We start from the raw sequence: 23,856 nt of genomic DNA, 5'->3' as shown, positions 1-23,856 counted from the left end.
TGAATGTAGGTCCCTGGCGCTATGAGGCAACAGTGCTAACCACTGTGCTGCCCAACTGGAAAGCAGAAAGACTCACAACTCTGTCAATAGGGAGGTGCGTTCTCTTGTTTTGTACATGCGGAAAGGGGGTTGTGGAGGGAGGGGATGCGGTCCAGGCCATCACCCCCAAGTTACATTTGCAAATCCCCTCACCACTCCTTTGACTTACAGCATTGTACTGATGGACCCTCTGTCTGCTGCTGCTTTCCCGACCCACAGTGTGGACCCCCACTAGTCTCCCCAAGTTAAAGCTCCTATTATACTCCCAGACTTGCACTCCTGACTCCAGCTGGTCTCCTAAAAGCATAGAATGGTTACAGCACGAAAGGAGGCCATTCAGCCTCGGTGTCGATGCTGGCTCTCTGGAGGCCCGACGCAGCTGGACCCATTGCCCTTCCTTTTCTCCAAAGCCCTGCAATTCTTTCCTCTTCTGATAATTGTCCACTTCTCCTCCGGAAGCCGCAATTGATTCTGCCTCTACCACATCCTCAGGCAATGCTTTCCAGATTCCTAACCAGCAACTTAAGCGACCATTCGAAAAGCAGCCTCTGGATGCTGGAATATGGGAATAAAAACAGAAAATGCTGGAAATATCTGCTGGGTACAGCCAGCAACTGGGGAGGGAGTAACAGAGTTAACATTTCAGGTTGACAATTTTTCATCAGGACTGGGAAAAATTAAAGGTGTAATGGGTTTTGAGCTGGGGTGGGCGGGAGGTGGGGAGGATGCGGGGGGAGGGGACGTGAACATGACAAATGGAAGGTTTGTGATAAGACGGAAGAGAGTGAATGGCAGGAGAGCTCGTCTCAAAGGGCCAAAGGGAATGGAGCAAGGAAAGAAACAAAGAAACTAAAGGTGTGCCTGGATCAGGCATGCAGCTGCCTGATGGAAAAAAATGAGACGGAAAAACCGTAACAAACAAGGAAAAGGGGAGGGGGAGGGGAGCACAGAGATTATGGTCTGAAATAGTTGAAATCAATGTTGAGTTCAGAAGTCGGTAAAGTGCTGAATGGAAAGGTGAGGTATTGTTTCTCGTTCAGTCATGCACTTTGCAACTTCCAGTATCAACACTGAGCTGAACAAATTCAGACTATAACCTCTGCCCCCGCCTCCCCCCGACTCACCCCCATTTTCTTTGCTTGTTTCGATTTTTTTTCTCTTTTTTTTCTTTCAGTCAGCCGCACACCTGCTCCAGGCACATCTGTAGTTTCTTTGTTTCTTTCTTTGCCCCATTCGTTTTAGCTCTGTGAGACTAACTCTCCCATCATTCACTTTCTCTTCCACCCTACCACACATCTTGGCCCTGTCATGGCCTGTCTCCATTCCCACCCCCCCCCCCCCGCCCCCCCCCGCCCCCCCCCCCCCACCCCCAATCCTCTCCCTCCACCCCGGCAGCTGAGCCATTTAGATTGTCGTTTACTTTGGTGGGATGTAATATCCTGCCACAGTTAAAACCTGTCCCCCATTTCCCACCCACTCCTGATCAAACTCTATTACATCTCTAACCTCTCTCAGTTCCGATGAAAGGTCGGGGCAGCATGGTAGCACAGTGGTTAGAACTGTGGCTTCATAGCTCCAGCGACCTGAGTTCGATTCCCGGCTCGGGTCACTGTCTGCGTGGAGTTTGCACATTCCCGTCGTGTCGGCGTGGGCTTCCTCCGGGTACTCCGGTTTCCTCCCACAGTCGAAAGGTGTGCGGGTTAGGTTGATTGGCCATGCTAAAATTGCCCCTTAGTGTCCTGGGATGTGTAGGTTAGAGGGATTAGTGGGTAAATGTGTAGGGATATGGGGATAGGTCCTTGGAGGGATTGTGGTTGGGATAGACTCAATGGGCTGAAGGGCCTGTTTCTGCACCGTAGGGTTCTATGAAAGGCAACTCTGCTTCTCTCTCCATGGATGCTGCCAGGCAGTGTATTTCCAGCATTTTTATTCTTCATGTCAACATCAGTTCTAATCACCTTAAATCAATCTCCTCTGACTGTCAATCCTTCTGTCAACAGGAACAGTTTCTCCCTGTGTATTCAACCCAGATGCTTCGTGCCTTTGAACTCCCCCGACCCAAAGCTCAGTAGGGGAGCTGGTAAATTGGATCAAATGCTGAGCACTCTGATAACAATGGGCGAGATACTCTGGCCTCCCCTCAGCAGTTCTTCTCAGTGCTGGGAGTTGGTCCTGTTGTTTGCTGGCGGCAGGATCCTCTGGTCAAACCGCTGTCAATGGGATTCCCATAGAAGCCAACCCACACTGCTGGGAAACCTGCACCGGGGGCGGCGGCAGGGGAGGGGGCCAACAGTACCAGAGAATCCTCCCAGAGTGAACGGCCAGAGGATTTCTCTTCAGCATTTATTGATCCTGCATTTATTGAACTTGTGCCTGGATTGCACAACCACCTTGACTGGAATGTGTGCTGGTCTGTAATCTTGGCCATTCGAGCAGTGCTGAATGGGCCCCCATCTCTAAAAACTCGAGTACATGCCTCTCGTACAGGGAGGTTTCTGGAAGTAGCAGCCTTGGCTCTGCGCTGGCACTCAAGCTACTGAGTCAGAAAAACCGTGTGATCAAAAAAAACCCATTCCAGTGACGAATCTTTGGCTGACATTTCAGTACTGTGCCAACGGAGCGTTGTACTGTCAGATGTGCCACCTTTTAGATCTTGTTAAATTGTGGATCGCCCTCCACCCCCAACCCTCTTCTCCCTCAGGTGGAAGCCCCATGGTCCTTTGGCACTATCTTGAAGAGCAAGTGGTATTCTGGCCTTTGTGATGTGTTTGTGTATGTGAGGGATTCAGGACCTTGAAGTGTCTTTCCAAGTTCAATACCTGAGGTGTATTGCATGAGGGTCACTAAAAAAAATGTTTTTGATCGACTCTGCGTCTGTGAAAAACAAATGAAAAATACTGCGTTTTTCTGAATATGAATCCTAAATTTATACCCTCGAGTTACTAGCGATTCAATGGATTTTCCAGTTTACATTATCAAAATTCTCTTAATTTTTGGGGCGGCACAGTGGCGCAGTGGTTAGCACTGCTGCCTCACAGCACCAGGGATCTGGGTTCAATTCCCGGCTTGGGTCACTGTCTGCGTGGAATCTGCATGTTCTCCCTGTGTCTGTGTGGGTTTCCTCTGGTGCTCCGGTTTCCTCCCACAGTCCAAAAGATGTGCAGGTTAGATGCATTGCATGTTTAATTCTCCCTCAGTATACCCGAGCAGGCACCAGAATGTGGCGACTAGGGGACTTTCACAGTAACTTCACTGCGGCGTTAATGCAAGCCTACTTGTAACACTAATAAATAAAGTAAATTAAATTTTGGCTGATTCCATCAGAGCTCCTTTTCTTTGCTATAATGAAGAAAACTCCAACTTTTCTTATCTTTCCCCATCAGCTTCAAATCCCTGGAAGGTAACTAATAAGCTAAAAATTCTAAGCGGCAGTTAAAAAGTCCAAAAGCAGGACTCTAGCTCTGCGCTAATGGGCAGCAGGATCTAGGGGCAGCATTTAATTGGCAGCAGCCAATTCAGAGGATGGCAGCCCATCTCCCAGAGCTGCTGGCTCAGAGGGCTAGCAGTCTCGGTGGTGCCACACATAGGGGTGGCCACTGCTGATCTTGCATGTTGGAGGAGAGGGATCCTTGAAACCAAGCTCAGTTTTACTTTTAAGAGTACTGGGGCCTGAGAGAGGCACCATTGGGGTTGGGCAGGGGGTAGGGGGCACCTTCCTGCAGTGCATCATAGGTGCAGAAGCAATTGCTGTCATATGGAATCCCCTCCTTGGAACATTGAGCAGTCTCCCTAATGGAAGCCCATTAGGTACTACTAGAGTTTACCTGGCAATTTCCCAAGTGACAGGGCTGGACGAAGGTGGCCCGTAACTTGATTTCCAGAATTATCTGTCCAGTGTCTCACTATTGAGCTTCCCATCGTTGGCGGCAATTGTTTGGGTTCCTCTCCCATTTGCCTTCCACCTTCATTGTACTAGTCCTTCCACCTCCTAGCCCAACTCCAAAGGGCAGGGAAATGGTGATAATATCATTTGCATCACAATCCAAAGGTCCAAACTAATGCTCTGGAGACACAGGTTCGAATCCTGCCATAGCAACTGGTAGAATTCAATTCAATTAATAAAACCTAGAATCAGTAATGTCCTTTAGGGAAGGAAATCTGCCCTGGCCTATATGTGGCTCCAGAGCTGCAGCAATGTCGTTCACTCCAGTAGCCCTCGAACAGGCCTAAGGCATTCAGTTCAAGCGGCAATTAGGGATGGACATCAAATACTGGCCTTGCCAGCTACACCCGCGTCCCATGAAAGAATAAAGGAAGAAAATCCAGCTCAGTGAATCCCTCTCACATCCTTTCCAGGGCTTTAACCTTCTTCGAAATGGAGGCATCGCCACATCATTCCTAATGTAAGGTAGCCAGAACTAAAGACAATATTCTAAACCTGGGGTTTCCAGCATTCTGAAACAACTCATGCAAACTCAAGCACCTCCAAGTCACACATCATCCAACCTAGGCACATTGATCCTCATTCCTTAATCATCACTGGGTCACAATCCCGGAAATACACAACCTGACAGCATTGTGGGAACATTGGCAACACATGGACTACTACGATCCAAAAAGAGAATGAGACCATACTCTCAGGACAAATGTACAAAAGGCAATCAGTGCTGGCCATGCTGATAATGCCTTCATTTCAAAGATGCATTCCGAAGTTATTCTAAATGCAACCTAAACAATACATGATAGTGGTTCAGCATTTTCTTTTCACAAATACTATACAGACTAATCTGTAAACACAAGGTTCCCATGTGTCTATTTACGTGATAATACTTGTTGATGCTCTGAAACAATGTCATTCAAACAACTGTTTTCTCTTTCTCTGTGTGGATTAGGCATAGCTGTACAAAACTCTGGTGCGGCCACACTTGGAGTATTGTGTGCAGTTCTGGTCCCCACATTATAGGAAGGATGTGGAGGCTTTGGAGACGGTGCAGAGGAGGTTTACCAGGATGTTGCCTGGTATGGAGGGGAGGTCCTATGAGGAGAGACTGAGGGATTTGGGGTTGTTTTCGTTAGAAAGAAGGCGGCTAAGAGGGGACCTTATTGAAACATATAAGATGATTAGAGGTTTAGATAGGGTGGACAGTGATAGCCTTTTTCCTCGGATGGAGAAAGCTAGCACGAGGGGCATAGCTTTAAATTAAGGGGGGGTAGTTATAGGACGGATGTCAGAGGTAGGTTCTTTACCCAGAGGGTGGTGAGGGATTGGAATGCCCTGCCTGCTGCAGTTGTAAATGCGCCTAGTTTGGGAGCGTTTAAGAGATCCCTGGATAGGTTTATGGATGGAAAGGGATTGGTTTAGGTTAGAGGGTCATTGCTTTTTAATTGGTCGGCGCAACATCGTGGGCCGAAGGGCCTGTTCTGCGCTGTAATGTTCTATGTTCTATAGCTCTCCAAGTTGTCGATACTGGATTAAAGTAGCACTCTGTATACACCTAACTTATGCGCTTGAATGGAATGCCTTCATCCATAGGGAAATCTTCATGTAACCATTTAGTTCAAAAGATCATATTGACTTCATGGTATGGATCCACTGGGTGCAAACATTTAATCTGCATTCTTAAAGTGGGGGTGATTTTACCATTTTACCAGCTCACTATGCTGATCGATCAGTGTGGTGAGCTGGTAAAATCGGGCAAGTGGTGAAAAATCAGGCTCACGCCTGGTTTCTCGCCTCTCACAATGTTACCTGCCCCATTCTGTTGGAGTAATCAGCCTTGCACCCGGGAAGGACACAAGGCTGATTTAAATATTCATGAGGTTATTTAAATATAAGAACATAAGAAATAACATAACATAACATAATAGGAGCAGGAGTAGGCCATCTAGACCTTCGAGCCTGCCCCGCCATTCAATAAGATCATGGCTGATCTGTCGTGGCTCAGTTCCACATTCCCGCCCTCTCCCCATAACCCTTAATCCCCTCGCTTATCAAAAACCCATCAACCCGCGTCTTAAAAATATTTAGCGAGGCAGCCTCCACCACCTCAACGGGCAGAGAATTCCAGAGATTCACCACCCTTTGAGTGAAGAAGTTCCTCCTCAACTCCGTTCTAAACCGCCCCCCCTTTATCTTGAGGCTGTGCCCCCTGGTCCTACTGTCCTTTCTGAGCGGGAAGAGTCTCTCCACCTCTATCCTATCCATCCCATTCATCATCTTATACGTCTCAATGAGATCTCCCCTCATTCTTCTAAACTCTAACGAGTACAAGCCTAGTTTATTCAGCCTCTCCTCATAGCTCAACCCCCTCAACTCCGGTATCAGCCGAGTAAATCTCCTCTGCACTCCCTCCAAGGCCAAAATATCCTTGCGTAAGTACGGCGACCAAAACTGCACACAGTACTCCAGCTGCGGTCTCACCAATGCCCTATACAGCCGCAGCAAGACCTCCCTACTTTTATATTCAATCCCCCTCGCTATGAAGGCCAGCATCCCATTCGCCTTCCTGACCACCTGTTGCACCGTGAGTCCCGAATGCTATCGTCCTCACTTGTCTTCACTTATTTGCAGTGGGGGATCTCACCAATGAGGATCATGTCTGGTCCCCAATGGCGTGGACCTGACCTGATGGCCTTGTTGGTCAGACTGGAGATCATTGTAGCTACCATGGGCATTGCCAATGGACGTAGTCAAAGGGGAGGGGGTGTGGCCTGAAGGGCCAGGGCTCAAAAGGTGTGTGTCCATGCCAGGGGCACTGCCATGGAGGGAAGACAGGGGGAACTCCATTGTCGGGTGCGATCAGCCTGGGGGAGGGGGGAATCAGAGGTCAGCGATCGGCCGGGGGGGGTTGGAAACTGGGGAGGCGATCAGCTGGGGGGGCCCAGAGGCATCAGGAGAAGCAATCGGCCATGGGAGGAATCAAGGGCTGCAGTAGGCTAGGGCGGTGATCAGGGGATGGGCGATATCCTGGGGAGGGGGGAGCGATCCGCAGGGGCTGCGATATCTAGGGGTATGGGGGAGTGGAGTGGTTACAGAAGATCTCCCAGTACACTATGCACACTGTACACGGTGTATTGGGAGATTGGGGTTCCTGTGCAATGCTGACCCTGAGGCTCAGCCACTGGCTTCCCAGTGGATAGCCTTTGCCCATTCCCCCTGCTGTCAAGAATTACAGATTGCCTTTCTTTCCTAAATGCTGTATGATTGCATCTGGGAGTTCACCCAATAAATGGGCCACATTCTCTCCCATTTTCACACTCGTTCAGCACTTGGAATATTTTAGGTAAGATCACTCCTAATGTATTTTTTTTCACATATCTCTGTGACAGCTATAAAAAGAAACAACCCATATTTCTGTCAATGAAGTACTGTTGTAGTGTATTATTTTATTAGGCTGTCGGAAGTACAACAGACAATTTGTACACAGAACGGTGCCACATACACCACTGTGATAACAACTAAACGATCTATTTTTGTAGATTGGTTGGAGAATAGACTAAGAAATGGGCTTAGTTCCTCTGCCAGAGTGGCAATCATTCTTGGGATGTGAGCTTCACTGGTGAGATCAGTGCATTTTCACCACCTGAAGGTAGTGATGTACCACCTTCTTCAAACTGGCAGTGCTAATTCTTTACCAATTCGATACAACTGAGTTCCACTGCCATACCTTTTCAGAGGGCAGTTAAGAGTGAACCACATTGTTGTGGATCTGGACTCATAGGTAGGCCATAGGTAGACTAGTTTCCCTGAAGGACATCTGTGAACCAGATGGGCTTTTTCGACAATGGTGTAGTTTTATGATCAATATTAATGCCATTAGCATTTTTCCAGATTTATTAATTTATTTTAAATTCTGCCAGTTGTCATGATGGGATTTAGACTCATGACACTGGAACATTAGACTGAGCCTCTGTGTTACTAATCCAGTAATATTACCATTGTATTATTGATCCCAATGTTGTGATATCTCTTTCAGAGAGAATGGCCGGAACTCTATATCACCTCACCCGCCATGGAATCAATGCGGGTGAGGGTTCAACAACAGAAATCTCCATTGACCTCAAGTGGGAATTTTTGACCTTGCCTGAGTGAGGCTGTAAAATCCTGCCCAATATGTTAAGTCAGTCGCTGGGATGTAAACTATGTAACCAGCAGACATTGTTCAGAAGAGTTTTCAGTTTAGCTAACAGAATGTGAAGTGAAGGAGTTGTAGCTGTATTTTCCAGTTAACAATAACTGTTGAATCTTTATAGTAAATCTTCTGCCAGACAATCTTGCACAATATATTCAAATACATCAAACCTACATTCCATTTACCAGTCCTGTGAAAGTTGGTGAGTTTGTATTAAACAAACAGAAAGACACCACCCACTATATTCAATTCATGTTTGAAAATTACTATTGAATGTGTTCTCATTCCTCTTGCGATTTAGAACATAATGACTCAGTGTTAAAAAAATTCTCATCTCTCTTCTTGATTAGTCAATTTGGTTAAATTTATTTATTTCAATTATTGACATTCCTGCCAATGCAAACCACTTCTCTTAATCTGTTCTATCAAAATCCTTCATCACTTGAAACACTTTGATTGGAATTCTCTTTGACCCTTTCTGCTCTAAAGAGAACAATCCCAGTTTTTCCAGTCTCTCATCCCTGGTACCATTTCTCAGAAGCAACCCTGGTAGTGCTGGCCTTCATTCCTCGCTCTCAGCCAACAACCACAAAAATGTATTTCTTAGCTCTTTATCTCATCTCGGCTGTAAACAGAAATGCCTTGTGCATTGGCCTACAAAATAGTGCGTTCACTTTACAAATGCTTTAGAATGTTCTGAGGGTGCAATTTATTTCATAATTGCCTTGATGATCTGGCTAGGACACAAAGGAGATTATTGTTTAGAGGATCATTATACCGCGTTATACGAACTTTTGGTCAGGCCTGAGACACATGAACAATTAGCTGGTTTAATAAAGGTTTTATTGTACAATGGACCACGTGCTTTGAGGCCTAAGAAGGTCATTTAGCTTAACTCACCGTGTGGGGAAACCACTGCTGTACACCGTACTCGATATTTCTCTCTACTGGCTTTAGTGGAAATAATGGGCGTCGTGTTAAGCCACAGGGAAGATCTGACTTGAGTCAAAATAATTTTTATTTATATTGTACATCAGGGGACTTCCCTTCAGAAGCGAGAAGGGAAATCCAAACCTTCGCTTATCCTTTCTACAAATAACAAAGGGGAAATACAACTGCCCTCTAACATGCTGGCACAATGCCAGTATGAGACTTTACTCCTGCCATCAGAGACAAGGGTCCTTATTTTAGCAGTGGCACCTCTGAAATTACAGCAAATACATTTACCACCTCCTTCCATCCATTGATTCACCCACCGGGAGTCCATAGAGACCTTCACTTGGGTGGACCAAGTGTCTCCCTTGTTTAAGGACCAAACCTACTTTGTATGAGATGGCAAAGTGAGATCTGGATGTAAAATATCCATGATGTGGAGATGCCGGCATTGGACTGGGATAAGCACAGTAAGAAGTCTCACAAAACCAGGTAAAAGTCCAACAGGTTTATTTGGCAGCACTAGCTTTCAGAGTCTGAAGCTCCTACATCAGGTGAGTGCTGCCAAATAAACCTGTTGGAATTTAACCTGATGTTGTGAGATTTCTTACTGTGAAATATCCCAGAGCCACTATTACAAACAAGAACAGGTGAGATTTCCCTGATCCCTTACCAATTAGCTATCCCTCAATAAAATCCCTGCAGGTTTTCCTGCAGTCTCCAGATATTAAAGAACCATCTCCAGGATGCTATTACAAGGAAATGAGGAGAAAAAAAAATCAAACATTTTAAAGATTGCTTTTTTCAATGGCCAGGTTTCTCCATCTCGTTTTCACCGGGTGGGAAGACTCTTTGGGAGTGAAGAATCCCCAAGCAGCATTTATGCCAGTGGGGTTTCCCATTTACATTGCCCCTGTCCCACCACCAATGGGGTTCCCACCATGAAAGGTTAGGAACAAGCTTCCCCAATCTATCAATCCCCTCCTCCTGCATTATATAATCTGCCCGTTCCCCCTCCCCTTGCTGAGGTGACGACACGTTGGCAGGGTTCACAATAGACCTGGACCAACAGGGACTTGGCGAATGGTCTCTATTAATTGCACACAGATGAGTACAGGTTCCAGAGCAGAGGTAGTCATGCACAGACGCTGCTGCCCCCTAGTACTGGCATGTGGGGGCATTTAATTGGGAGTCATACCTTCCAAGCATTTTGAGTCAAGTTTTTTTTGTTCATTACACGTCACATCAATTTGGTCACAGGACTTCATTAAGTAGAAATTTTAAGATGGTTGATCATGCTACTATTCATTAATTGTCTATGTGGACAAGAGTATAGACTGTAGGAACTGATCACAGCTCCTTAGTGGCCATTGAAGTTGAGGGTAATAAAATGGAATGAAATAATGACAGAGGACCAAGGATAGATTCCATTCTCTGCATCTTTTTAAAAATTCATTTATGAAATGTGGGTATCAGAGTACTCACTTACATACAAATTAGGAGCAGGAATAGGCCAACCAACTTCTTGAGCCTGCTCCACCATTCAATAAGATTATGGCTGATCTGATTTTAACCTCAACTCCTAATTCCTGTCTACGGCCATAAATCTTCACCCCTTTGTTAATCAATAATCTATCTCGCTCTTCCTTAAAAATATTCAAAGATTTGCATATGGACACTTTATAACATCTTCTCGGCCTTTTGTATCCTCATTTACATCCGCTTTGTCCCATTCCACCCCCTCCCTCCTCCACCACCCTCACAGTATAAATCTTCGCTGATTCTCTTTGCTCTAATTTCTGACCAAGGTATTCCTAGAAGAGTATTCCTGGACACAAAACCTTGGTCTCTTCTCACTTCACAGATGCTGTTAGACCTACTGAGATTTTCCAGCATTTTCTGTTTTTTTTTCAGATTCCAGCATCCACAGCATTTTGCATTTATCTTAATATTTAACTTACTGCCACTTCTCTTCTGGGAATACCCTCCCTGAAGAAGTACTGATCTTCTCTCAGACAGAATTTCCATTTGCCTCTTTCACCCTGTGCTTTCCACTTCCCTCCTTGTGTTTGACAAGGTGTTTACCAAAACTCACTTTCACAGCCATTTTCCCTTCCTCAGCGTCTGTCTTCCTCTCTGATTCACTCCACGTGGATTCCAAATGAGGTTCCACCCCTCATCTTCAGAATCCATGCAGGATTACAAGTATCTCCAGGACATACAACACCCCGTGAGCTGCTGTTCTTGCCGCATCCTGAGTCCAGGCTCAGTGCCAAGTGCCGCACACCCTCGCTATCTCTCTCCAGCAGCACCAATTCTCTCTTTCTCAAAGTCGCCCTGATTTGAATATGGACACTTTATAATATCTTCTCTGCCTTTTGTATCCTCATTTACATCCACTCTGTCCCATTCCACCACCACCCCCCCCCGCCAAAATATAAATCTCCGCTGATCCGCTGACCCATCTAGGACCCTCTGCCTCCTCCTGCCCCTTGGATCCCTTCTCTCCAGCTCCAGCCCTTACCACTTATTCACCATACCCTCTGACCTTCTCCTCTCTGAGGCTGAGCATTCCATACTCAGCAAAGGATTTGCCTTTGTACTCTTGTGGCTTCACCTAAATGAATTCTGGGCTCAACATGATGCTGAACTCCTCTTTTTCTCAATGTTCACTTCTTTGGGCAAGAGTCTTCACCCCGTTCAGCAGATTCTTTTACCCACCTCCAGCATTCCTTGTCCACCTGGACTCTTCCCTTTATCCTTTTACCTGCTCTCAATCTTTTCATCGAGAAGTGTCGGCATGACATTGGCCATCTGAATTTCTCCGCTCCTCTCACCACTCTAACTTGCCGCCTTCCAAATTTGCTGCACTTCGGTCTCTTAGGACCAACCTTGATCTTGTCATCAAACCCACCAACAAGGGTGATGCTGTTGTCTGGTGTCCAGACCTCTACTCGCAGAGGCTGAGTGTCAACTCTCAGACACTTCCTCCTACCTCCCCTGGACCACAACCCGACCACCAAACATCAAGCCACTGTTGTCAACGACCTCAGCTCCTCTGGAGATCTTCCCTCCACAACCTCCAAACTCATAGTCTCTCAACCTTGACAGCCTACTTCTACTTTCTTCCCAAAATTCACAAACAGGACTGCCCCGGTAGGCCCATCGTATCAGTCTGTTCCTGACCCAGTGCACCCATTTCCTCCTATCTTGACTCCATGCTCTCTCCTCTTGTCCAGTCCCTTTCCACGTACATCCATAATTCTTCTGATGCCCCACACCATATCAACAACCTGGCCCAAAATGCCTCCTCTTCACCATGGATGCCCAATCCCCTACACCTCCATTCCCCATCAGGATGGCCTCAAATCTTTTTGCTTCTTCCTTGAACAGAGTTCTGAACAATCCCCATCCTCCATCACTTTCATCCAATATGGCTGATCAGGTTCCCTTATTCAACAATTTTGCCTTTAACTCGTCTCACTTCCTCCAAATAAAAGGTGTGACTTTGGGCACTTGCATGGGTCCCAGCTATGTCAATCTTTTTATGGATTATGTGGAGTATTCCCTGTTCCGGCCCCCTCCTACAACTCCTTTATCTATACAATGATGACTATTTCAGTGCCACTTCACGCTCTCACCTGGACCTGGAAAAATTTGTCAATTTTGCTTCCAATTTCCACCCCTCCATCACCTTCACCTTCCATCTCTGACACCTCTTCTCTCCTTTGACCTCCCTGTCTCCATTTCTAGTGATAAACTGTCCACTAGTATCCATTACAAGCACACTGACTCCCACAACTATCATGACTACAGCTCTTCACACCCCACATTCTGTAAGGACTCAATTCCACTCTTTCAGTTCCTTCACCTCCCCTGCATCTGTTCTGACGATGCCACTTTCCAAAATAGTGCTGTTGATGTGTCTTCCTTCTTCCTCAATCGTGCTTTTCCACCCACTGTGGTTGACAGGGCTCTCAACTGTGTCCAACCCATCCCCCAGGCCACTGCTCTCACCGTCTCCTCTCCCAGAATCAGGATAGGGTCCCCCCTTGTCCTCACTTTTCATCCCACCAGCCTCCACATTCAAAGGATCATCCTCCGCCATTTCCACCAACTCCAGCACAACGCCACTACTCAACACATCTTCCCCTCAGCCCCTGACAACATTCCGCAGGGGCCATTCTCTCAGGTACACCCTGGCCCACTCCTCTATCATACCCAACACCTCACCCCCTGCCCACAGCACCTTCCCATGCAATTGTAGAAGATGCAAAACCTACCCTTTTACCTCCTCCCTGCTCACTGTCCCAGGCCCTAAACACTCTGTTCAAGTGAAGCAGTGCTTCATATACACCTCCTTCAATCTGGCTCGCCAATATACCTCGCCTCCTTGCACTCACTGCTCCCAATGTGGTCTACTCTACATTGAAGAGACAAAACATAGACTAAATAAATACTTTGCTAAAACCTTTGGTCTGTCCGCAAGCAGGACTCAGACCTTCCTGTTGCTTGCCACTTTAACACAGCACCCTGCTCTCCTGTCCACATGTCCTTCCTTGGCCTTTTTCAATGTTCTAGCGAACCCCAACGCAAACTGAAGGAACAGCACCTCATCTTCCGATTGGGCACTTTATAGTCTTCAGGACCAAAATTGAGTTCAACAACTTCAGAGCATGGACTCTCCCCTCCACCTTCATCCCATTTTCAATTATTCTGTTTCATTTTGCTTCATCTCATTCTCCATTTTATCATCCTTCTTTCTCACTTCCATTTTTCCACTTTCCATTCTCTCCTTCTCGCCTGCCAGCCACCCATTCCCACCTTTTCAGGGCAACCTCCACATTCCTGAGGCAGTCCCTTAACCATCTGTACCTCTCTTCAGCCATTCGTGCATTCTGATCACTTAGTGAACACGTTTTAGCACTTCCTCATCCTTCTGTATCCTCACTTACATTCCCTTTGTCCCATTCCACCTCACCACCCCAACCCCCTGCACTCCCCGACCATCCTCATAGTATAAACCTCCGCTGATTCTCTTTGCTCTCAGCTCTGATGAAGGTCATCTAGACTCGAAACGTTGGCTTTATTTTCTCCCCACAAATGCTGAAATTTTCTAGCATTTTCTGTTTTTGTTTCAAAGATTCTGCTTCTGTTGCCTTTTGAGGAAGAGAATTCCAGAGATTCATAACCCACTAAAAGCAAAACATTCTCATCTATGTCTTATTTTTAACTCACATTTTTAAAAGTGACCCTAAGTTCTAGATTCTCCAACAAGAGGAAGCATCCTCTTCACATCCAGTCTGTCAATACTCGGATCGTACTTAACTCAGGGGCTTTGGTGCGTGAGGGAATTGACACAGTGAGGGAAGAGTTGCATAAGAAGTGGTCTGAGAGAGGGAGGGTAAAAGGGAAGTGTACTTAATAGGAATAAATATTGGCAGGGTAATGAAGAGGCTGCAGCTCAAAGCAATACAAAAATAGAAGGGGTGATTCTCCGATAAAATTCTCAGTGCAGCATTGGAATAACTCCTGCTGACTATTTTAGCATGATTTTCAGAATGAAACTTCCACATTCCGAGTACTGCTGAATGCCCTAACATGATTCATTCTGAAAATCAGGGGGCAGGGCCTATTCCCAATGGAGAGGCCGTCAGCATAGTGCTGAGTAGGCCACTGCGCATGTGCCGATCTCCATGCTGACAGATCGGTACAGGCGCAGTGGCCCCGCACTGCCGACCTCCTGATCATTGGCCAGCTCTGCGACCCCATTTTGCTGCCCCTCCTACCCTCCCACCTCTCCAATCAGTGGCCTTCTGGACCTCTCTGGGCAAGTCCCGATGCTTCTCCTCCCCAGCAACCCCGCCCCCCCCCCCCCAACCAGCCCTCATCTACCCAACACTACCACCAATCCCCCCAACTCCCCACCAACCTTGACTGCCTCCGCTCCCGGATGGCCAGCCCCGATCAACCCTTCCCTCCCTCTGGCAGAGTGGCAATGGGTCCCCCCATCACCACTGATTATACCCCAAATACTCCCCACCCCCAATAGAGCTCACCCCTTGATGTTGCCTGAGGCCTGGCCATTTGCCCCTTGGGCAGTGTCAGGGGACCAGGTTGGCACTGCCCAGGAGGCACTCTTCCCTTACCCCTGAGCTCCTGGGGAGGCCTGCATGGCTCTGTTCAGGGTTATCAGGGTCGAGCCACCCATTTCCCATTAGTGCAGAGCAGGAGTAAACTCTGCTGGAGGGAACTACTTCTGGCTGATGGTGGGAGATGTTAGAGGGCCGGGAGACTTCAGTCCTGGGTCCACTAATTACGTTGAAATTGCAATTTAAATATTTAAACCAGCTCCACGCCAATTTCCAACATGGAGCTAATGATTCCAAAAATCTTGGAACCGGAGATGTGCGGAGGCTGTAGTGCCCAACGGAGAGCCCGCTCAATGGCCTCCGCTGATGTATCCTGACTTCAGAATTCTTACGAATAGAAATAAAATAGAATAAAAGATCAACCACATTAAGTGGTGAAGCCTACAAATCATCCAATAGTGGAAGGGAGACAGAGGAAGCAATATGAAGATAAATTAGGGAATATTAACCATGAGGGGTTTCAATATTACCTTGATATTGAATGGATAGAATGCAAATTAAGAGAGTAAATGAATGGAGTTTCTCCAGTATTACAGTACTCTGGCCTTTCTTCTTGGCCTTTTGGCTAAGATCAAATGTAGTATGGACATGCTGCACTTGGTTGAAGTCATCAGGTTATATTTTAGCTTCATTTGAAGCAATTTTTTAAAGCGGCATCTCGGCCTTTTGGCTAAGATGCAAATGAGATCAAGCCTTGGAGGAGGAGCTATGCCTACTCCAATCAGCTTGGATCATGTAGATCAAGCTCAAGACAGGAGGTGAGAGCCCTGTCTTGTCAGCTTGGATTGGGAATGTCTCAATTGGTGAGACTCTGAATTGGTTTTGATTGGCTTGAATTGGAATTTTAAAAAAAACACTGGCCTTTTGCCAAGATCAAGTGTAGTATCGACATGCTCTGTCCTAACCCAATATGTAAAAATGCGGAACTCATGATCACAGGAACTGGTTAAGCAAATAGAATAGATGCATTTAAGAGGAAGCTGGTCAAGCATAGAGGGAGAATTGAATAGATGGTGAATGAGAGATTTAAATGAGGAAAGATGGAATGTGGGTTGGGTGGAACATGAACTCAGCATGAACTAGTTGAGCCAAAAGCTGTCTTTCAATGTAATGTGTGGCTCAAAGACTGTTGTGGGAATAATGGTTTTCAATTCATGGGGAAACAGCACTAGGATTGAGGAAAGAGAAGGCTTTTTGGGCAACACGGTGGCACAGTGGTTAGCAATGCTGCCTTACAGCACCAGGGAGACGGGTTTGATTCCTGGCTTGGGTCACTGTCCGTGAGCCTGCACATTCTCCTGTGTTTGCGTGGGTTTCCTCCAAGTGCTCCGGTTTCCACCCACATCCCAAAGATATGGAGGTTAGGTGGATTGGCCATGTTAAATTGCTAAATGTTAAATCTTTGTGTGAAGGGAACTAGCTAGGGTAAATCCATGGGATTGTGGGGATAGGACCTGGGTGGGATTGTGGTCAGTGCAGACTCAATGGGCCAAATGGCTTCCTTTGGCACTGGGGGATTCTATGGATTCTACGATTTTCCTTTGCGATGGGCTTTATTTGAAGCATATTGGGAACAGTTCCCTGGCAAAATGAGTAATTAATGCTGTTGGTAGAGTTTTAAGCAAAATAGCATGGGGAGATGGGAGTTTTCCTGGTGAGGGGAAATATAGAAACTTAAAGAGAAGGACAAGTCTATGGAGCAGGGCAGTGGTATGTATAATGGCATAACCAGAGTGTAATAGAAAGGGATAGATCATGCACATAAAAGTGAGCACCTGTAAATTAGGTCCAAAATGCATGTAGCATTCATTACAAGATAGATAAATTGATAGTACAAGTAGAAAAGAATAGGTTTGGTCTGATGGCCGTTACAGGTTGCAAGGTGACCAAGGCTGGAAACTGAAGATTCCGGAGTACTTGGCATTGTGGAGAAAGGATAAAGAGATGAGGTGGTAGCTATGTTCATAAAAGATGAGTCCAGTGTACAATATTGAGGAATAATCTAGGCTGGGAAGATCAAGGTGCAGAATCAGTTTGGATGGAGACAAGAAATATTCTGGAAAATAAGTCACTGGTGAGAATAGTCTACAGGCTCCATAATAGCAGCTACATTATGGGACAAAGTATAAGTCAAGAAGAAGCAGGAAAGTGAAGCCAAGTTCAAATCAGCCATGTGTGTGGTGGAGCAGGCTCCAGAGTCTCGATAGCCTATTCCTACTCTTATTCATTATGGACTCGTGTTCATATATGAATGTTTAAATTCTATTCCCTTATGGTCTGGAACTGCATCAAAATGGAATATTTCCAAAACATGCTCAGGAAATGTTTTATTTAATAGCAAGTTATCATATACAGTCATTAAGAAGTGTTTTCCTTTTCATAATGAAGCAGCTCAGCCTGTTTTTACTATATTTACTTCAAACACAATGTGCCTTATCGCTGATAATCAACAATCCCATGCATACACAAAGTCACAGACATGCACACAGACACAGGCAAGCACAAATGCAGCATCAACAGAGATGCAGACTCACACAGGTACACAGGCATCCATTCAGTCACACACAGACACAAAAACACAAGGGTACATAAAGATGCACATAATATATATACACAGACACGCATACAGAGACAATCTCACACACACACACACACACACACTCATATACACACACACATATACACATACACCGCGCACATTCACAGATACACACAAATGCACATGAATACAGAGACACAATTACGTAGTGATAGACATGTACTCAGACACACATGGACACAGACGTAAATATGTACACAGACATAAGCACTGAAACAAAAGCATAAATTTGTTTCCACTTTAAACGATATGGGCGATTTGTCATAACAGTAGTTAGAAGTTAATGCATCAATCAGTCAGCAGTGTAGAAATTTCCCAAAGCATTGAGCGTAGACAAAGAATAGAAGTCAATGGTAAAAGGTCAGATGTTCCCACTCAACCACACAGAGTACAATGACTGAGAGATACCGGCTATCTTGCGCATTAATTTGTTGTGATGGAATTTTTTACATTTGGGATTCCCCTCTGTATAATGAATATGGATGGTCATTTCCCACACTTCACACAAAACAAGAAAAGCAATGTCAACTTGGGGTTTATTTCAAATTTAATTGTTCCTGTTTTTGATGATGTGTAGGCGCTTCAGTCTAAGCAGAAAATGATTACCTCAGTGGAATTTACATTGCATCTAGTTGAACTAGGAAATACAGCCATTTCTCTTCCACCAACTGAGCTGGTGTTGGACTGTATAGGCCAGGCCGCCCTCCAAAGTGGTTCAGCAAGTTTCACTACATCAAATCATGCTACCAGGGATCCCTGAAGAAGATGTAACATAACTTTCTCAGGGCAACAACAGATGGATCCCAGTCTTACCAGTTATGCCCATCTTCTGAGGACGAAAATGGGATGGAGGACATATATTTTAATCCCGTGTCTGTGTGGGTTTCCTCTGGGTGCTCTGGATTCTTCCCACTCTCCAAAGATGTGTGGGTTAGGTGGATTGGCCATGCTAAATTATCCCTTAGTTGCAGGGGAACTAGCTAGGGTAAAAGCATAGGGTTGAGGGGATAGGGCCTGAGTGAGACTGTGGCTGGTGCAGACTTGATGAGCCGAATGGCCTCCTTTTGCATTGAAGGGATTCTATGATTCTAACCAAGGATCTTACATTTTGAGCAGAAATTAACCTCTGGTTGATGTCACTCAGATCCCATATCAAATAATTAAATTGATTTTTCTTAAGTTCTATTTACCCAATGACAATTAGATTTTGAAATGTTGAACCATTTTAGCTAATTGGCTGGGATTTTCAGCCCCACTCTCCCACCGTGGTGTGTTTTCCAGTGGTGGGATCAGCTTGCCATTGGCCATCAGGGGAATCTTCTAGCCCTGCCAACATCTATGGCGTATTGCATGGTTCACCTGTCCCACTGCCAAGGAGTTTCCTTTGGCAGGACTGAAAAATCCCACTGGTGAGAAGGTCTGGAAAATCTCACCCATTATTTGTTACATGGAAGAGAACTATTACTCTTATATATGTCTGTGTGGAGTTTGCACTTTCGACCTGTGGCTATTTGGGTTCCCTCCCGGTGTGCCAGTTTCCTGCCTCATTCATATAAGATGTGTAGGTTAGATGGATCAGCTACAATAAATGTATGGGTTATGGGGATGGTGTGTGTGTGTGTGTGTGTGTGTGTGTGTGTGTGTGTGTGTGTGTGTGTGTGTGTGTGTGTGTGTGTGTGTGTGTGTGTGTGTGTGTGTGTGTGTGTGTGTGTGGTGCGGTGGTGATGGGGGTGCACTGTGGGCCTGGTTGAAATTCTCTTTTGGAGAATCAGTGCAGATTCAATGGGCCAAATTATCTCCTTTTGCATTGTAAGAGTTCTATGGTTCTGTGGACTGCAATTACCCTGGAACATTCATACAAATTAAAGTTTTACATCATGGAAACAGGCCCGTCAGCCCAACTTGTCCATGCCACCCAGGTTTTATGACTAAGCTAGTCCTAATTGCCCCTGTTTGGCCCAATATCCCTCTTTACCCATTTTACCCATGTAGGAGAAAGAGGTTGATGAAGACAAATGTCGGTCCCCTACATACAGAAATGAGGGAATGTATAAGAGTGGACAAAGAAATGGCCGAGCAACTGAATACATACTTTGGATGTGTCTTCACAAAAAAACAGATATCAGAAATGTTGGAGAATGCAAGATTTAGTGAGAGGGAAGAACCGAGAGAGATCAATATTAGTAGAGAAATGGTACTGGGAAAGTTGATGGGATTGAAAGCAGATAAATCCCCAGGGCCTGATAATTGACATCCCGGAGTACTTAAGAATGTAGTTCTAAAAATAATGGATGCATTGGTGGTCACCTTCCAGGATTCTATAGGTTCTGGAACAGTCCCTGCAGATTGGAAGGTAGCTAATGTCACTCCAATATTCAAAAAGGAACGTAGAAAGAAAACAGGGAATTATAGACCAGTAAACTTAACAATGGTAGTGGGGAAAATTCTCAAATCCATTATCAAGGACATTATAGCAGAGCATTTACATATAAAAGCAGTGGCAGGGTCAGACAGAGTCAGCATGGACTTATGAAAGGGAAATCATGCACGACAAATCTATTGGAATTCTTTGAAGATGTAAGTAGTAGTGTTGATAAGGGGGAACATATAGATATGGGATATCTGGACTTTCAGAGAGCTTTTGACAAAGTCCCGCATAAGAGATTATCGTGCAAGATTAAAGTGCATGTGATTGGAGGAAGTGTATTGAGATGGATAGAAAATTGGTTGGCAGAGAGGAAGCAAAGAGTAGGAATTAATGGGTGCTTTTCAAATTGGCAGGTGGAAACTAGTGGGGTGCCAAGGGATTGGTGCTGGGACCCCAACTATTCACAATATATATTAGTGATTTGGATGAGGGAACAAAATGGAACGTCTCAAAGTTTGCAGATGATGCCAAGTTAGTTGAGAGAGTGAATTGTGACAAGGATGCAGAGATCCTTCAGAATGATCTGGACAAATTGGGTGAGTGGGCTAATCAATGGCAGATGCAGTATAATTTGGATAAGTGTGAGATTATTCAGTTTGGAAGCAAAAAGAAGAAGGCAGTTTACTACCTGAATGGCTGTAAATTGGGAGAGGGGACTGTGTAGCGGGACCTGGGTGTCCTTGTGCACCAGTCACAGAAGATAAGCTCGCAGGTGCAGCAGGCGGTAAAGAAGGCAAATGGGATGTTGGCCTTCATTGCAAGAAGTTTTGAGTACAGGAGCAGGGATGTGTTGCTGCAAATATACAGGGCTTTGGTGAGGCCACAACTAGCGTATTGTTTGCGGTTTTGGTCTCCTTTTCTGAGGAAGGACGTTCTTGCTCTCGAGGGAGTGCAGCGAAGGTTTACCAGACTGATTCTGGGGATGGCAGAACTGATGTATGAGGAGAGATTGACGAGGTTAGGATTGTTTTTGCTGGAGTTCAGACAAACGAGGAGAGATATCATTGAGATTTATAAAATTCTAACAGGTCCGGACAGTACAGATGCAGGAAGGATGTTACTATTGATGGGGGAATCCAGAACCAGGGGTCACAGTCTGAGGATTCAGGGTAGACAATTTAGGATGGAGGTGAGGAGCCATTTCTTCACCCAAAGAGTAGTGAGCCTGTGGAATTCATCACCACATGATGTAGTTGATGCCAAAACATTGAATGTGTTCAAGAGGCAGCTGGATATAGCACTGGGGTGAATGGGATCAAAGGTTATGGGGAGAAAGCAGGATTAGGCTATTGAGTTGAATGATCAACCATGATCTTAATAAATGGCAGAGCAGGTTCGAAGAGCCAAATGGCCTCCTCCCACTCCTATCTTCTATATTTTCATATTTCTATGTAACTGTCTGAATGTTTTTTAAAAAACAAAATTGTACCCACCTCTACTACTGCCTCTGGCAGCTCATTCCAGACACTCACCAGCCTCTGAGTGAAAAACTGCCCCTCTGGATCCTTTTGCATCTCTCCCCTCTCACCTTACATCTATGCCCTCTAGTTTTAGACTCCACAATCTTTGGGGAAAGATGTTGACTATCTACTTTATCTATGCCCCTCATTATTTTATAGACCTCTAAAAGACTACCCCTCAGCCTTCTATGCTCCAGGGAAAAAAGTCCCAATCTATCCAGACTCTCCTTATAACTCAGACCATCAAGTCCTGGTAGCATTCTAATAAATCTTTTCTGCACTCTTTCTGGTTTAATAATATCCTTGCTATAGTAGAGTGACCAGAACTGTGCACAGCATTCTAAGTGTGGTCTTACTAATGTCTTGTACAACTTCAACAAGTTGCCCCAACTAATATATTCAACATTCTGACCAATGAAACCAAGCATGCCAAATGCCTTCCTCACCATTCTGTCCACCTGCGCCTCCACTTTCAAGAAGCTATGAACATGTACCCCTAGATCTCTTTGTTCTATAACACCAAGTTGCTGAAATTTGTCCTAGTTGAGAAGTTAGATCATATTGGGGTCTTTAAAATGCTTGGGTAAATGCAGAGAAACAGTTTCCTCTGATGGGGAATATGCAAATACCTTCTGAGTTACTCAATTCTATCATCAGCAGCTAACAGACTCTGAGCTTTCATTCAGAAGATCTGACCGCATCCTGTATAAAGGGTTAAGGAGCCGCACAAGTGGCTGACAGCCTTCTTGGTGCACTGCACACTCTCAATGTCCCACTGCTTTGGGTGACTATTGGCCATGTCACTCTTCATGCCTCAATGTCATTCACTAACCTTAATCTTGTGGCAAACACGTAGGAACAAAACAAAACCTCTAGTAGTGGAAATCATCTCAACACGAGGAATAGAGTTGTAAAAGGAACTGGTACATACTGCAAGGCAGGTACGTCTGCCAGCTACACAGTCGTTAGTGCATTAATATTTTCACACTGTGTCTATCTTTTCCAGCATCAGTCTTGTAACTTGAATTAGACACATCTGTGCAAATGCAATGTTGCAGAAGTGCTTGCCACCATGGTTTTGCAATATGAGTCTATGACACAACACCTCACACAAAGTTGACTTGAAACCTTCAACTTCTGCACCAAAGTTCAGGATTTGATCAATCATATTAGAGATGTCATATAAAGGTGAGCTGCTCTATATCAATAGGAGTGTCAGCTCGACGTGGAATCATTTACCCTGTGTTTACAGAACAATTTGTCGGATTATTTCAGTGATAACAGACCACAAATTGTTTGATGGATTAGGACACATAACATTCCCTGCGATTTTTTTTCTGCCTCAAATTACAAGCGTAGAAGAAATTTCATCCTCATGTTGTTTTGAGTTGTGCTGTGCAATGTTAGTGTTTAGCTGAAGTATTGTGAAAAAGATCAGAGGAATGTTATTAGCCAGCACTAAAATTGCACTGCAAACCATAGTCTTGAGATCTGTGGCGACCATATTCCGGAGGTTCGGTCAGTCTATCTTTGCCAAAACCCTTTTCCCAGAAATAGAACTATTCAATTGTCAAGAGCTTTGCAGTCAACACAGGTGCATTTTCATTCCTGTGACTGTCAGCGCTATTGCAAATCATACTATCTTTGTCTGCATTAACATAAGAAAGGTAACAGCCAAGTTGATTTAAGCTGAACACAGATAAAGATCAGTGACAGGCATACCCATTCTGTTAAAATTACAAACATATATAATTCAATGAATGCACAATCTTCAAAAACACACACTGCAAACCATCCAACACGTCGAAAACTACTCACCATCCTCCCATTGAGGGTAATTTTTGTTAATCCTGCCATGTCTTTCATCTAGAACATTTGATAGATTCAACAGAGACTTGTTGGAAAGAGAGAGGCAAATCTATAGAAGTTATCGTTCTCTAACGATTCCTCGTACCCAGATTACTGCTGTCACTCTTCCTCAGGAAGGACTGTCATAGCAACAGACCACAGGAGGAAGTGGTGATCTCACCCCATGAGCCACCCTTACTTCATTTCATGTTAAAAGGGACTGGACGCTTGCAGTGCTGTGACACTCTACCCGAGTCAGATGTTT

The 23,856-nt window shown here is 45.2% G+C and overlaps 1 protein-coding gene across 1 annotated transcript in view; it reads right to left on the bottom strand.

Annotated features, from left to right (window-relative positions):
- Positions 1-23,600, bottom strand: part of LOC145351302 (regulator of G-protein signaling 14-like) — a 97,264-nt gene extending 73,664 nt beyond the window's left edge. The window contains exon 1 of the mRNA XM_080200927.1: positions 23,562-23,600. Within this exon, the coding sequence (XP_080057053.1) occupies positions 23,562-23,600 (39 nt within the window). The remainder of the gene's footprint in view (positions 1-23,561) is intronic.
- Positions 23,601-23,856: the final 256 nt, after the last annotated feature.

The sequence above is a fragment of the Carcharhinus amblyrhynchos genome, chromosome 13 (assembly GCF_965287045.1).
Source record: "Carcharhinus amblyrhynchos chromosome 13, sCarAmb.v2.hapA, whole genome shotgun sequence".
Lineage (NCBI taxonomy): Eukaryota > Metazoa > Chordata > Chondrichthyes > Carcharhiniformes > Carcharhinidae > Carcharhinus > Carcharhinus amblyrhynchos.
Note: the sequence above shows the minus strand (reverse complement) of the source record. Positions and strands in the feature narration are given on the sequence as shown.